Source organism: Cherax quadricarinatus, chromosome 66 (genome assembly GCF_038502225.1).
Source record: "Cherax quadricarinatus isolate ZL_2023a chromosome 66, ASM3850222v1, whole genome shotgun sequence".
NCBI lineage: Eukaryota > Metazoa > Arthropoda > Malacostraca > Decapoda > Parastacidae > Cherax > Cherax quadricarinatus.
Genome location: NC_091357.1, coordinates 11,079,531 through 11,095,829, shown reverse-complemented (window position 1 = coordinate 11,095,829; position 16,299 = coordinate 11,079,531). Strand labels below are relative to the sequence as shown.

At 35.2% G+C, this 16,299-nt stretch overlaps 1 protein-coding gene across 3 annotated transcripts in view; it reads right to left on the bottom strand.

The window, feature by feature from the left end:
• Positions 1–11,501, bottom strand: part of LOC128704077 (NAD-dependent protein deacetylase sirtuin-3) — a 35,710-nt gene extending 24,209 nt beyond the window's left edge. For 2 of the 3 annotated variants that reach the window (XM_053799091.2, XM_053799092.2), the window contains exons 1-2: positions 10,889–11,501; positions 8,625–8,737 (exon numbers count right to left, since the gene is read on the bottom strand). In XM_053799091.2, the coding sequence (XP_053655066.1) occupies positions 8,625–8,737; positions 10,889–11,235 (460 nt within the window). In that variant the 5' untranslated portion in view covers positions 11,236–11,501. The remainder of the gene's footprint in view (positions 1–8,624; positions 8,738–10,888) is intronic. The other variant, XM_053799089.2, reaches the window with a different exon arrangement.
• Positions 11,502–16,299: the final 4,798 nt, after the last annotated feature.

Sequence of the window (16,299 nt, the reverse complement as noted above, 5' to 3'; positions counted from 1 at the left end):
TCATGTTTTCCATATCGTAGTAATTGAAATTTCTCATCACTGAACTTCATATTGTTTTCTGTTGCCCATTTAAAGATTTGGTTGATGTCTGCCTGGAGTCTTGCAGTCTCTTCAATGGAGGACACTGTCATGCAAATTCGGGCGTCATCTGCAAAGGAAAACACGGAGCTGTGGCTTACATCCTTGTCTATGTCAGATATGAGGATGAGGAACAGGATGGAAGAGAGTACTGTGCCTTATGGAACAGAGCTTTTCACAGTAGCTGCCTCAGACTTTGCTGTTTACTACTACTCTGTGTTCTATTTGTTAGAAAATTATAGATCTATCTGCCAACTTTTCCCGTTGTTCCTTTATCATGCATTTTGTGCACTATTACACCATGGTCACACTTGTCAAGATTTTTGCAAAGGCTGTGTATACTACATCTGCATTTTGTTTGTCTTCTAGAGCATCCAGGACCTTGTCATAATGGTCCAGTAGTTGGGACAAGCAGGAGCAACCTGCTCTAAACCCATGTTGCCCCTTTTATGTTTTAGGACAAACAGCTGAACAAACTCAAGCAACACTAAAATGTTTTGCTTCCTCTATTATAATTTTTCTCTACAATTTCTTAAAACATTTTCATCATTAAAAATGTTTCCAAGTATCTAAATTGTTCCATTATGGCTGTACTACTTGTGAAGTTTATGCTTGTTTCTATTATACTCTCTCTTTCCTGCAGAACTGGAAAACCTCCTTTGAATTACTAACTCTGGAGGGCCATTAACCCAGAATAAACCGAGAAAGGAAAGAAGAATGGTTTGCCTCCATTCTGGTCCTTAGGTCTTCTTCCTCAAGATGCAAACAATATCCAGGTACCTAGTTACTACTAGGCCCGTGGCCTAGTAGGCAATGCTCTTGCTTCACACATTAAAGTGTCCATGGTTTGATCTCTGGCAAGGGTGAAAACATGGGGTGAATTCCTTACACCTGTTGTCCCATTCACCTAGCAAGCAAATAGGTACCTGGGTGTTAGTCAACTGGTGCGGATCGCATTCTGGGGGACAAGATTGAGGATCCCAATTGAAATAAGACAGACAGTCCCTCGATGATGCACTGCCTTTCTTGGGTTACCCTGGGTGGCTAACCCTCCAGGGTTAAAAATCCAAACAAAATCTTATCTTCTATCTTAGAGATTAAAAAAAAAAATCATTGGGAAATTTGCCCTATACATTTCGACTTTCCCAGGACTGAACTCATGTCCTCAGGTAGTGTACTGACTGTTCCACCACTGAGCTGAAAGTCACTATCACACCTCTCTCCCTATTTTTAATAACCATCTCACACACACTATAATGCACTGGATGAACCAAACAGCCTGGTTGACCAGGTGGTCAACAGGAAGACTAATACATCAGGCAGGGGTACAAGTAAACCAGAAGGTTCTACCTTATCTACTTAACCTATCCCAGCCCATCATAAATACATATGCATTTGCTCAATATCATGAACATAGGTAAAACTTTCTCCGTTTTGCTCCATTATTGTTCAAATTTCATTGTACAATCTCTTAGTAATTAAATAATCAACTACCTCATTTTGTGATTTTACTAGTAAGCATAAGTCACCTTATGTGATTTTCTTATTTACTATTGTTCGCTTAAACATTAGCTGAATTGATACTTTCTCTGTCCATATTACTACCTCATATTTTTTTAAATACTATCAATTGATATTACTTACTAAAATTAATAAATATCATTTTTACTAAAATTTCAATTTACTCTTAACATTTTTGACATTTAATAACCATTACTTGTCTAATTACCTTTACCTGTTTTAATACCACATTTACTATCCTAGATTACTCTTAATTACCTTGTACTGCCATATAACCTCAAGTATAACTACCAGTGCAATATTGAATGAAATAAACATTACTTTTTCACTTTTTTGTAATCATTATTACTTACTAAAATTTTATTAAACACCATATTTACTACCAGTCAATTTTACTTTTGTACATTAAACATTATTTTATACTTCCCATAACATTTTGTAGCCAAATTTTCAAGTTTTTATATTCAACCCCAACCTTTATATTATCCCTTGTACCTGTGTACCTGTCTACCCTCTTACTATCATATTATAACCAAGACATTACCATTGTTATTTTTTTACTATTATTCTTTTGGTACTTTAATTGTGAATTTTATTTTGTCAATTTAAATCTAGTTATAATCTTAATCTTGTCAAAAACCTATACCAGACTCTAGTGCAATTGCAAGTACCATTTCAAATTGTATTTTTATATTATAAGTTTATATTATAATTCCTACCATCTGTCCATTTAACTTTGCTTACCATTACTTAATTTTAGTCCCTTATATATTTTCTCCTTTATTTTAGCTTTATATAACTATCCTAGTTTATATATTATATTCACAATTGTTAAAATAATCAAGGTGCTATTCTTAGGTGCTAAAGTAGAATAAGTTCACAATTTTGCCATTATATTCCAAAGCTCATTTATTTGATTACCACTTTATTGTTCACCACAACCTATATTAGTCCCTTTTGTATTATAATTTTATACTATAATTCTAACTTTAAAAAATTACCTTTATAGTACTACCTACTACCATATTCCCAAGCTCCACTATTTGATCATCACTTTATTTGTATTAGTCCCTTAGCTCATTATTTTACATTTGTTAAATAATCCAGGTGCTATTTTTTAGCTTAAGACTATTTACTTTGTTTTATACTTAATTCAAACTATAGATTCACTACAAATCTTATGATTACAAGCATTGATCCTGATACCAACCTCTTATTTAATGACTTAAATGAATCAAACAGTTACTGTAATTACTACACTGCAGAACAATCAAAGGCACTTCTCAGTGCCAACAACAACATAACTATCTTTAACTACAATATCAGATCTTTAAGCAAGCATTACGATGACCTCATAGCATTACTAAATTCCTTACATGCCAATATGTCCATCATTACACTAACTGAAACCTGGCTAAAGCCTGATAGTACAGATGTCTATGCCATTCCTGGTTACACAGCCATACACAACTGTAGGCCAGACCAACAAGGGGGTGGCACAGCCATATACTACTCAGACCAACTACAATGTATCACTAATACTTGCACAAGGGATGAACATGGGGAATATATAATAGCTAAATTCAAATCCAAGTACCTACAAAAACCTCTCACATTGATAAACATCTACAGAGTTCCACAGTCAAACATTAGCCAATTTAGTCAAAATCTAGGAAGTATGATAACTGATGCACGCATGAACAAAGATCACTTACTACTCTCAGGTGACTTCAATATAAATCTCCTGCAAGACCAGGACCCACACGTTACTGAATTCACAAACACAATGAGTAACTGTATGTTACTACCAACAGTAACAAAACCTACAAGAGTTACAGAGACTAGTGTTTCCCTACTTGACCACATCTGGACCAACACCATATCCCCTTTAAAATCAGGCATAATTACAGATAATACCACAGACCACTACCCTACTTTCCTCATAACAACTCTTGGTAAACTACCCCAAGACACTACCAAAGTCACCTCCAGACTTCACAATGAGGCAGCCATTAATAACTTCACAACAGCAATAGCAAACATTGATTGGCACACTGAGCTAGAAACCTATACAGATATTGACGAATGTATTAATAATTTTCTAAAAAAAACCCAATACCTCTATAACAAGCACTGCCCTAAAAAAACTAAACAGATGACAGCAAAGAGACTGAACAGTCCCTGGCTAACACCCAGCATTCTCAAATCCATAAATACAAAACACCAATATGAAAAACAGTACAGAATGGGTCACATAACCAGAGACCAAACAAAACGTTACTCGTCAATCCTAACCAGCCTGATAAGAAGGGCAAAAAAATTGTATTATGAGAACAGATTATCCAACTTACGAGGTGATATAAAAAAGACCTGGAAAACCCTATCAGAAATTCTGGGAACAAAAAAGATATCACGAAATAGCGAAATAAAATTAGCAAAATCAGATGAACCCCAACTCCCACCAACAGAAACAGCAAACAGACTCAATGATTTCTTCTCCACTATAGGACAAAACCTTGCCAATAAAATCCCAAGCTCAGATACCCCACCAAATGACTACCTCACCGGCAACTACCCGAACACACTGTTCCTAGCTCCGACTAACCCATACGAAGTCTCCCTTATTATCAACGCACTAAAAAACAAGGCAGGAGATTTAAATACCTTACCACCCTTTATATACAAAAAAGTGTCACAAGTGCTATCACCAATCATTGCAACACTCTTTAACAAATCCATTGAATCCTCCACCTTCCCTACAGTACTCAAAATAGCAAGGGTCACCCCGATCCACAAAGGAGGAGACCAAACAGAGTTGAATAACTATAGGCCAATATCCAACTTACACCCTCTCTCAAAAATCTTTGAAAAATTAATTCATAAACGAATCTACTCCTACCTTATCTCCCAAAACATACTCAACCCCTGCCAATTTGGATTCAGGCCTAATAAAAATACTAATGATGCTATTATACACATGCTAGAACATATATACACTGCAATAGAGAAAAAAGAAGTCCCACTGGGGATCTTCATTGACTTACGTAAAGCTTTTGATACAGTTGACCATGACTTGCTCCACGTAAAATTGTCACACTATAGTATAAGAGGGCACTCCCTCAACTACCTCAAGTCATACCTCAGCAACAGAAGCCAATATGTGTACACAAATGGGGCAAACTCTTCTGCGCAACCAATTACAGTTGGTGTCCCACAGGGAAGTGTCCTTGGCCCTCTTCTCTTTCTCCTATACATAAATGACCTTCCAAATGCTTCGCAATTACTCAAACCCACACTATTTGCAGATGACACTACATACGTCTTCTCTCACCCGAGCCCAGTCACGCTAGCCAATACTGTAAATACCGAATTACAGAAAATATCTACCTGGATGAGGACTAACAAACTTACACTAAACATTGACAAAACCTACTTCATTCAGTTTGGTAACAGAGCTACAGATGTCCCTCTTAACATAATGATAAACGGATCACCTATCACAAAACTAACAGAGGGAAAATTCTTAGGAATCCACCTTGATAATAGACTCAAATTTCATACACATATACAACAAATTTCTAAGAAAATTTCCAAGACTGTAGGCATACTATCGAAGATACAGTACTATGTTCCACAGTCAGCCCTCCTGGCCCTATATCACTCTCTTATTTACCCCTATCTCACCTATGGAATTTGTGCATGGGGCTCAACAACAATTAACCATCTCAGACCACTAATTACTCAACAAAAGGCTGCAGTTAGAATGATAACAAATTCTCACTACAGGCAGCACACTCCACCAATATTCAATACACTAAACCTACTCACCATACAAAACATCCATACTTATTACTGCACCTATTACATACATAGAACACTTAACTCTGATATTAACCCTCCCCTCAAACATCTCCTTGCCAACCTCAACAGAACACATGACCATAACACAAGGCACAGATCACTCTTTGATGTTCCTCGTGTCCATCTCACACTATGCAAAAACTCAATGCACATAAAAGGCCCTAAAATCTGGAATTCATTACCTGTAAATATAAAAGAAACACTACCTGTTTATAAATTCAAGTCTCTTCTCAAAGATCACTTACTCACCCAAAACCAAATAAATACTGAATAACTGAACCTTATAAATTGTATATCTTAAATGTTTCTCACAATTATATCACATAAATGTTAAACCTAAAACCGAATCTAACTTTATTATTTTTTAAATACACTACCTAACAGAATCACTACCTAACTGAATGCAACCATATGACCTGTCTTTGTAATACTCACTTGTGCTTTATAGTAATCTGTTTACATTAATGTTTTATCACTGATTTCATCATTGCTTAGTTAATCTTAAGTTAATTTTAAGCCAGCCCGTAATGCTATGCATAGTATAAGTGGCTTTGGCATACTGCTCTTATCTGTATTTTTTTGTACCTCTGTATGTGTGCTCAAATTGGAAATAAATAAATAAATAAATAAATAAATAAATATACAGTGGTACCTCAGGATACAAACTTATTTAATTCCAGAAGGCTGTTCGAGTGCTGATACAGGTATCAGCACAGGTATCGAATGCTGATACCTGTTCGTTTCCCGAGGTACTACTGTATACTTGTTCTCAATGTATCTGTATTCATCTCAAGTGTTATTCACTCCATTGTGTCCGCCTAAGGTTAATAATCAAAATTGTACGCCTTCTCTAGTAAAGCCATATAGTATGACCTAATAGAATACTTAGTTCTTTTGTATTCATTGAAACTCATCTGACTACATGTATATGTACTGTTATTGCCTCATTAATCATAAGTTAATTTTAAGTTTGCCCAAAATACTCTGCATATAAAGGGGCTTTTGGCATGTACACCCAATTATTATATTTCTTTGTGCAAACATGTATCATGTCAGAATAAATTATTATTAACCCTTTGAGGGTCGACAGGCCCTCTCCGAAACTCGTTCTCAGGGTCGGCCAAATTAAAAAAAAAAAAAAATTATTTTCTCTTATGAAAAGATAGAGAATCTTTTCCCGATCATAAAGACACCAAAAGTTTGAAATTTGATAAAAAACTTACGGAATTATGCTCTCGCAAAGTTAGCGGTCTCGGCGATGTTTACGCATCGGCGATTTTGCCCACTTTGAGCCCCATTTTCGGCCAATTTCACTGTACAGTGGACCCCCGGTTAACGATATTTTTTCACTCCAGAAGTATGTTCAGGTGCCAGTACTGACCGAATTTGTTCCCATAAGAAATATTGTGAAGTAGATTAGTCCATTTCAGACCCCCAAACATACACGTACAAACGCACTTACTTAAATACACTTACATAATTGGTCGCATTCGGAGGTAATCGTTATGCGGGGGTCCACTGTACTAGTCGACAAAAAACATGAATATTTCACTAGAACTCCATTTTTTCTATCGAATGGATGCAAGAAACCACTCATTTATGAAATTCAACTATCCAGTACAGTGGTCAGAATTTAGCAATTTTGCCAATTTCACACAAATTTCAAAAGATGCCAATTTCGGAATAGGGTCCAGAATAAACAAGAAAGACATTCCTGGCACTAAAATGACATTTCCTCTAGTCATTAGTCATGTCTCAAGTCCCCTCTTATATTCTTTTGCTTTCCACTTTGAATTTTTATTTTCACAAAAAATATAAGATTTACTGTTATGCAGACTACTGCATTAGTGTAAAAAATGGTATAAATATTATTGGTGCACTTGTGAAAGAATATTAGACTCACCAGTTGACGTGTATTGCACGCTTGGCACGATTTGTTTACTTTTGAAGTTTGGTAAAAATCGAACATTTCTGCTACTTTGAGCTCAATTTCAAGGCACCTTTCTTTGTAAAACCAGTCAAAATCATCTCAATTTCTGTAATATGTCTTCCATTCTATAAAATGAGACCAAGAAAACTAGAATACAACAATAAATACCATACGAAAATACACTGCAAAGTCGCTGATTTATTCAAAAAAAATGGTCAAAGTTTTTTTTTTCTCATTATGCACTGTGTGCTGCAGGATTTTTTTTAGACTGTGCACACTGACCACATAGACCCATTCTTTCATATGAAGGCCTACCAGCTTTCTCCCACTAGATTTGAGGCCGCTAGAATTTATGAGTACTAGTACGTCAAAAACCCCTACGCGTAAAACGTACTAGTACGACGAAAACCCTCAAAGGGTTAATATTATTGTTCTGAACTATATACGTACCTCATACCAATCATCGCAACAAAAGGCAGCTATTAGAGCCACCACAAAATCAATTTACATGCAACACACTATGCCTCTATTTGAATCCCTCAGCCTATTAAATATTAATGCTAAACATAATTATTATTGTTCATTCCTAATTTTCAAAACACTGCATTGTAATGCTGATGCTAGCCTGACATTTACACTACAAAACTGTAAGAGAATACAGAGGCATCACACCTGAAAGAAATACCTTCTTGACATTTGCCATGTTTGCCAGGATCTTTATAGACATTTAAAGTGGAAAAACTTGCTGAACATATTAAAATAAAATTTAACTTAATGAACTTGAACTGTGTGATACTGTATTAACAGTTTTTCTTGTGAATGTTAATATTACATAGATTTGAGTAATATTTTAAGAGATATGGCCGTGGAAACACTAACTAAATACCAATCTAAAATAAAATTTAATAAAATATACAGAAGTCAGAAATCTTCATGGATTATGAATTTGCAAGGACTTTTAACAACCTAGTCCTTATCAACCTTAATGTTCCAAAGTACAGGACAGTTCTTGGTTTCTTTCCTAGATCACTAACATATACAGTACACTATTTAAAACTTTCATAACAAGGCATTTACTTCATATTAATTAATACAACTTTCTACTGTTTGATAATTTGCCTATTAAAACAAAACTAAACTAAAGAATGTAATGATACATCGATAATATCTACAACAGCAGCAGCATTCACTGTAAAGATAATACCAAAGACTTTATTTTACAGACTCAACTGACCTAATGCAAAGAAAGGTCGAGGATCCATCATAAAGAAGTGGATGTCAAATATAGCCTCTGGATATGGCAGATTATACTTTTGTAGGTTGTCATACAAGCCAGTCCCTGGTGTTCTGGAATGTACAAATGGATTTAACAACACGCTGTATAGTAGTACTCTCATATACAGCAGACAATGTAATTAATAAAACATACCTGTGAAGTGTGAACAGATTTCTTACACTCCTGTAGACCAGTCTGTACCCAGACTTCTCAGACAACAGCCTAATCAGCCAGAATATTGCTACCTGCTGCCTGCTGAGGCCCTCCTCTCAGCACCTTCCCTCACCTTGCTCATACTACCAAACTTGGAGACAAGGGTTAACCTGTGTGTAGGACATTTCTTATTTAGACTTTGTCATAAGACTCAACTTCTATACTATGGCAGCAGTGTTCATTAACCCATGCAGTTTTGGTAAGACAGCTATTGAATGAGAGATGAAGATTTTCTTTTTTTGAGTCACCCTACCTCAGTAGGAAATGGCCAGAGTAATGAAAAAATATTAAAAAGATAGAGGAAAAGTATTGGAGAACTAAGTTTTAGTCAGATGTAACATGTAGGTAAATGCTAAACCCATAAGGGTCATACAGCATTTTGGTCAAGAAAAGATAGTTAAAATTTGCTTCAGCTGCTCGGTGGAACTCTGGCATTTTCTGAAAAATGTCATAACCTTACCTAACCAAAAAAAAAAAAAAAATAATATCCCCCTATCCCTAAGAAAGATAAGATTTTTTTTCAGATTTTTAACCCGAAGGGTTAGCCACCTAGAATAACCCAAAAGGTTAGCCACCCAGAATGACCTGAAGGGTTAGCCACCCAGAATGACCTGAAGGGTTAGCCACCCAGGATAACCCAAGAAAGTCAGTGTGTCATGGAGGACTGTCTTATCTTATACCCATTGGAGTCCTTCAATCTTGTTCCCCACAATGTGACCCACACCAATTAAGTAACACCTAGGTATAATAAACAGGAACACCAGGTATAAAGAAGCATGCCCAATGTTTCCACCCATGATGAGGATTGAGCCATGAACACTCAGTGTGTTAAGTGAAAGCATTGCCAACCAAGCCAATGCAAAACGTACTTTATATTACACACTGTAAACTATAACTTATCACCCAATTCTGCTGAGAAGCTAAAGCGAATAAATTATTGAATGAAAAGATTAGGGAAAGATTTGCTGACATTCTATAGATCAGTTAAAAAAAAAAATGTTTTGGATTATAATTCTTATAACTAAGTGCTAAGCCCACACATTATGTGTGTGGTTACATAATACACGGAAAAGCCCAAAGCTATACAATACATTTCGAACCCACTTAAGATTAAACATACACTAAATATAGTTATAGAGTAGATACGTATATTACATAAATGTTTAAGAAAATTTAATCAAGTTATATGGAGTTAGACAAATTAAGTGCAACGATTATTCTAAATAATAACTTGAAAGCATTACAAAAGATATGCCAGCAAGAAATTTTGGGTACAATGACAATCCAAGTGAGAACACTTGAAATAACTCTTCATTGTTACAAGAGACAGATACAAGAAATTAAGTACAATGACTATTCTAAGTAAAAAACCTCTTGTCATAACAGCTGTGTCAGAATGATGGGATTGTAACATGGTACAATTTATGGGTGTAGCAAACCCCAATGGAAATATGTCACAGACTTTTTTATGGGTTATCCTTGGTAATTTACATTATGTATGATAATTATTTATGTGTACCTGTGCCTTAATAAACTTACTAATAACAATGAAGACAAGGTACATGAGGATGAATACTCAACAAATACTCAATAGGGAGGTTTCAAAGATGCATTTGAGATGCATAATGCGATCAAGAATCACATTAGATTGGAGCAGTAAAATTGTTGGGATATGTTTAGCACTAAATGATACAAAGACTAGGAGTGCACTCGACTCACACACCGAGGTCCGTGGTTCAATACCCAGTATGGGTGGAAACATTAGGATGCATTTCCTTAAGACACCTGATGTCCCTGTTCACCTAGCAGTAAATTGGTACCTGGGTGTTAGTAGACTGGTGTGGGTCGCATCCTGGGGGAAAAATTGATCTAATTTGCTGGAAATGCTCTGTATAACCAGGGGCTTTCCATACAGAAATATATCATTGATGTCAGCTAGGTTTATATAAGTTGTATATGTAGAAACAAAGATTATTATTATCATCTCTCAAAGACAAGCTATGACCTACCTAAAATCTGGAATCCCTGAGGGAGTACTAATACCAGCTCCAACCATAACTAAAACATTTGTGGCACGTTCTTTAATAAATTTCGCTACATCTGTCACAGTTTTTAGTGTTGGTGTATTTTGATGTGAAGACCAGAGACCAATATGACGGCTGGACTGCAGGTCACACTGCCAAGACCAACATGATGACCTACAACATGGCAGGCCTACGCAAAATGTTGAAGATTGTCTATATAATGTTCGTAACACTGAAGACAAGTTTCCCTCATGTATTGCGGGACACTGGAATACACTATATGACTTGACTTGTCTCAAGACACTTCGTGATGAGGTTATTAATAATGACATCTCGAGATATCGTCAATATAACATAACTCGATTAAGGAAAACTTCGACCGGGTGATGATTTATCTTTTTCACACACAAAAACAAAACCAAAATTTTCATTAGGTATAACTTTTGTTTATTTTAGTGCCACGGAGTATAACAAGTTTAAATGTGTTATTCGTTTATATTTAGTTGAAGTGTATGTTAAGAATGTTGTGTAGAAGCGCACACTGGTGACTGTCACAAGACTCCACCCACAACCTTAGTTAAGGATCAACTTTATTATAAAACACTATTCATTGTGTATGAGTATTACCAAATATTGTAGGTTGTGGGTATATAAGAGTATTATATTATTATTATTATTTATTCTAAATATATATATTATTACTATTTAATTTATTCTACATGTATTATTATAAATTTAAATATTATTACTATGTAGATTTATTCTAATCCAAATATATTATAATTATTATTATTATTGGTCTATTTGAAGTTTATGGCCTAGTCTGAGCTGTTGATAATTTATTCCCTAAAATATCTAATATTTGGTGGGTTTATATGGAAATGACTCACGAAATCGTAATGACACGATTGCAAACAAACCATACCACGGGCAGGATTTGAACCCGCGGTCAGTCTCAAAACTCCAGACTCTCTGACCGCGGGTTAAAACCCCGCCCGTGGTATGATTTATATGGAAATGGTAACTTCAGGAAACTCACTGTAACCCAACCTAGGGTAGCCTAACGTAGTTTTACCTTACTCCGCCAGTGGTAGAAATGGGACTGGTGTGTTTCATGCTGCTGTGATTGGCTCAACTCATTACATAACTCAATAATAAAGTTTTTTTTTTATTTAAAATATACAGTATACATGCATATCACACATTGACGGAGTCACAATACATGAAACATTTATAAGAAAACATCCTTATAACTAACGGATGACAACCTACCCCTGAACATACATAATAAAATTGCCACTAGCCAAAAACTGACATTTATATTCATATCTTGTATGAAACTGTATATACAAATGTTTTTATATATAAAACAAATGCTTTGGCCTCTTACTGTACATTGTAATATTAGCATTTTATGTACCTAAACATTCTGTAGCTATTCATCCCCTAATATTGTATGTTTTATTTAGAGCACAGATATACAATATACATGTAATCATACATGATTGACTGAAATCACTAAACATGAAGCTATAATAAGAAATACACCATCCTTGTAACTAAATGATTTACTACCCACACCGTAACAAAAAATGCTACAAAACTTGCATGTATAAAATCTGTATATGTAACTGTAAACCATACATGAAAAACTTGCATCAAGAACATAGCACTTAACAAAAACAGTACCAGGGTTGTGACCTAAATTAATATACACTTTAAATGTACCAAAACCAAACATATAAAAATTTTTACATAAAACAGTGACATTAAACAATAAGTTGATACATTCCCAATAATAAAGTTGATCGACTCCCATGTGACACTTGTGCAAAAATTAATGTATTACTTTTATTAACAGCTCCCCAAATAAGACTTTGTGCAATAACTGTTGCCAGGGTATTGCATTATTATTATTATTATAATCAAAAAAGAAGCGCTAAGCCACAAGGGCTATACAGCACTGCAGGGTATTGCATTGCATTTTGCATAATACAGGAGCTGAGTTCAAACCAGGACCTAAACTCCATGTTGACTGAAGGCATTGTCCAATGTTATCTATTATGTTGGCGAGACCCATTAGTGGTAATAAGTCATGTCCAAGAATTAGGCCAATTTTAACAAATGGGTTGCAGAAGATATCCTCTGTACAAATATTCCATGATAATGCTGTCAGATAAGTATCGTTATGTTAATGATACTTAACTGTAATAGTTTAACTTGTAGAAGTACTTATTATTATTACAGTACTGACAGGGTGATGAAAATGACATGTACAACACCTGGGTATCTTTATTGTGAAGAGTTTTCCCAAATTATTGACTTTATCAATTCATTACAGTTTATATACAAAAGACAGTATTAAATAAGGTAACCAGCCCTTGACACAAGGCTAAGGGACTGATTACCCCATCTTCCACTATCTTCAAGTAATTATAGGGTTTACCAGTTTGAGGTATAAAATTATTATAATCATAACTGTTAAACCCACAAGGGCTTGAAGTGTAAAAATTTTTATCCAGGGTTGTAGTCCAAAGACTTCCTGTGGTGTAAGTGTTTCCAGGTGGTGGACCCCTTAGATTTTGAGCGGAGGAGCAAGCGAGACATAACACTAAATGTCTGTTGTACTATAAACTCATCTGGTAGAAAACTACGTTTTATTCTATTGTCTGATGCAAGAAAAATCCAAAAATCTTTGTTGGGCTGTGGGAGAAGCCAGGTCCAGTGTCAAGGTGAAAAGCATCAAAAGGAAAAGGCAGAATACTAAGTCTCAGGAACTGGGTGATCACTTGAAATCAGTTCCTGATTCTGAGGATAGTTCATGACCATGTAGAGGGTTGGTAGAATATGTTGCCACCACTTTAGTTTAGGAGAGGAAGGAAGCACCTCAACGGACAGTGAGGTGTGGGAACATCCACGAATTAAAACAATGAACCCTGAAAAGCAGTCTTATCCAAGGCAACTGATAGTAATGTCTCCAGATACCATCTCTGGTGGCACCTCCAGCACTGACCGAGCAAGACCTAGCTAAATCACCAAGTCATACACCTTCAGATGCTGCTCTTGAATTCATAGGCAATGTATTAAATAACAGCAAGTGGAGGCAGGCAGTTTTTGACTTGATGTGGTGTTTTAGTGTGAGCAAAGTAACATTTATGAAGGGATTCAGGGAAACTGGTCAGATGGATGTGAGTCCTAGAGGTAGAAAGTACACTCTGAAGGAGGAGTGAGGATATTGCAGTTTGGAGAAGCATCAGAGCTGTAATGTAGACACACCTCTGGCAAGATAGTGATTGAGTGATGATGAAAGCATTTCTTCTTTTTCGGGTTACTCTACCTTGGTGGGAGGCAGTAGATGTGTTAAAAGAAATACTGTATAAATGTATAGTAAAAATCATGTAAACTGGTGCAGCATTTTGGAAAGGTATGCAAGAATCAACAAGTTTCACTTGCTGCAATGCTTATCAATCTTACAACAGCAGGTAAGAAGACACATTAAGAGAAGATCAAAACCACTACCTTCACCAGTATGGGTGGACCCCTTGTTGACCCAGATAATGACTCTGGTAAGCCTGACCAAATTTAAATATTTTTTTTCACAAAAGTTCTTACCCCTACATATTAACATCTCAAAATTACTCAGTGTTGGTAAGGGTGGGTCCTGTGAACCCTCTAAAGAATTATTTAATAACACTACATTTTTCAAACACATTTATTTACTGTACAGCAAATTATTATTATACCATATTTAAATAACATTTATTAAATCTGAGTGAGTCATATAGCTATTCAATGTACAAAGTATCAAAACATCAAATGTTATGAATACAGTACAGCTATCAGTATAAAATTTATAAATTCATTAACATTTTTCTTAAATACTTATTAAAAAAATCTGAGAGAAAACAATAAGAAAAATCACAAAAAATCAACACTATAGCAAAATTAATAATTTCATTATTTTAAAAAGCAGCTAAACCTGTATATAACAGCACTACAATGCTATACAGTATAAAAAATCAAAGGCTATTAACCCATAAACGGTCCAACATTTGAAAGTATGTAAAAAAAGTAGATCTTGTTTTTTTACATTTGAAAATGTGCAAAAAACTTTGATCTACTTTTTTTTTGTTATATTTGAAAATATGTAAAAAAAAAAAAACGTAATCTACTTTTGGAGCGCTACGCATATGAACGTAGATCTGCTTGGACCGTTTATGGGTTAAAGGACTGTACGTACTCAATTCTTTGGCAATTTTATTATCAGTTCAATGGTGTGCCACAGGACAAACATTGAATGTAATGATTTCTTCACCCTGAGGTGGCTGGGCCTCACAGAGCCACTTTTACACAACAAAGAAAAAAAGATATACATATACTGTACTGCATTTGTAAATTTTATCATTCCTCTCATAAAATGGTACTTTATTTTAAAAATGCATCAAAAAATGTTAAAAAATAAATTTGAAAAGTCCATATGATAAACAGCATTTCTGGAAAACAAACTATTTAAAATTAGAAATTTACTGTTATGGAGCTGTTTCAGCTTGTAAGTTTAGAAAAAAATATTGACAGGTAAAATAAAAAAAATATAGAGAGTAGAACCTTTGTATCCATGGAACAGGTTTCTGCAGTTTGTTATCCATGGTTTACCATGGCCCAAAAAAAAACCTTAATTTTGCTAAGTGCAAAAGTAAAGATCTTGGCAGTTCTTCAAAGCCTAAAAGAATCTGTGAGGTGCTTACCATCAGTTAAAAAGTGCTAATTCTTTACTTTCTATGCATACTTTATCATAAGTATGTATGTAAACAAAAAATGACTTATATACAGGGTTCACTACTATCCACAGTTTAGGGTATCCATGGTAGGTCTTGGAATGTATCCCCCAGAGATACAGGGGGACTACTGTATATACAGTAGTACATCGGTACTCGAACAGCCCCCAACTCAACAATTCAGTATTCGAATGCTTTGTTTGGTAAAAAAAATCGCTCGGTAGTTGACTTTGCTTGGCACTCGACCAAATAATGTGCATCAGTCTCCCTGCAGCTGTCGCTCAGTGCAAACTCCGCTGAACTTCACTGTAAATTATTTCGTGCTTCTTGGCATTTTTTTTTATTTGTATAAATGAGTCACCATAGGGCCTAAGATTAGTGATAACAGCCAACCAAGAAGAAAATTGGTTAGAGTCACAACAGAGATGAAAAATTATTTTTAATTATTCCTTATGGGAAAAATTCATTCGGTACTTGAACAGCTTTCTGGAATTAAGTTTGAGGACCTAGGTACTACTGTATATTCTGAGGAAAAGTCTGAGAAGAACAAATGTTATGAAGGCTCAGGGGTTGACTCTGCAAGTGATAAGATTTTATACACTGTACATACAGTAAAGCCTT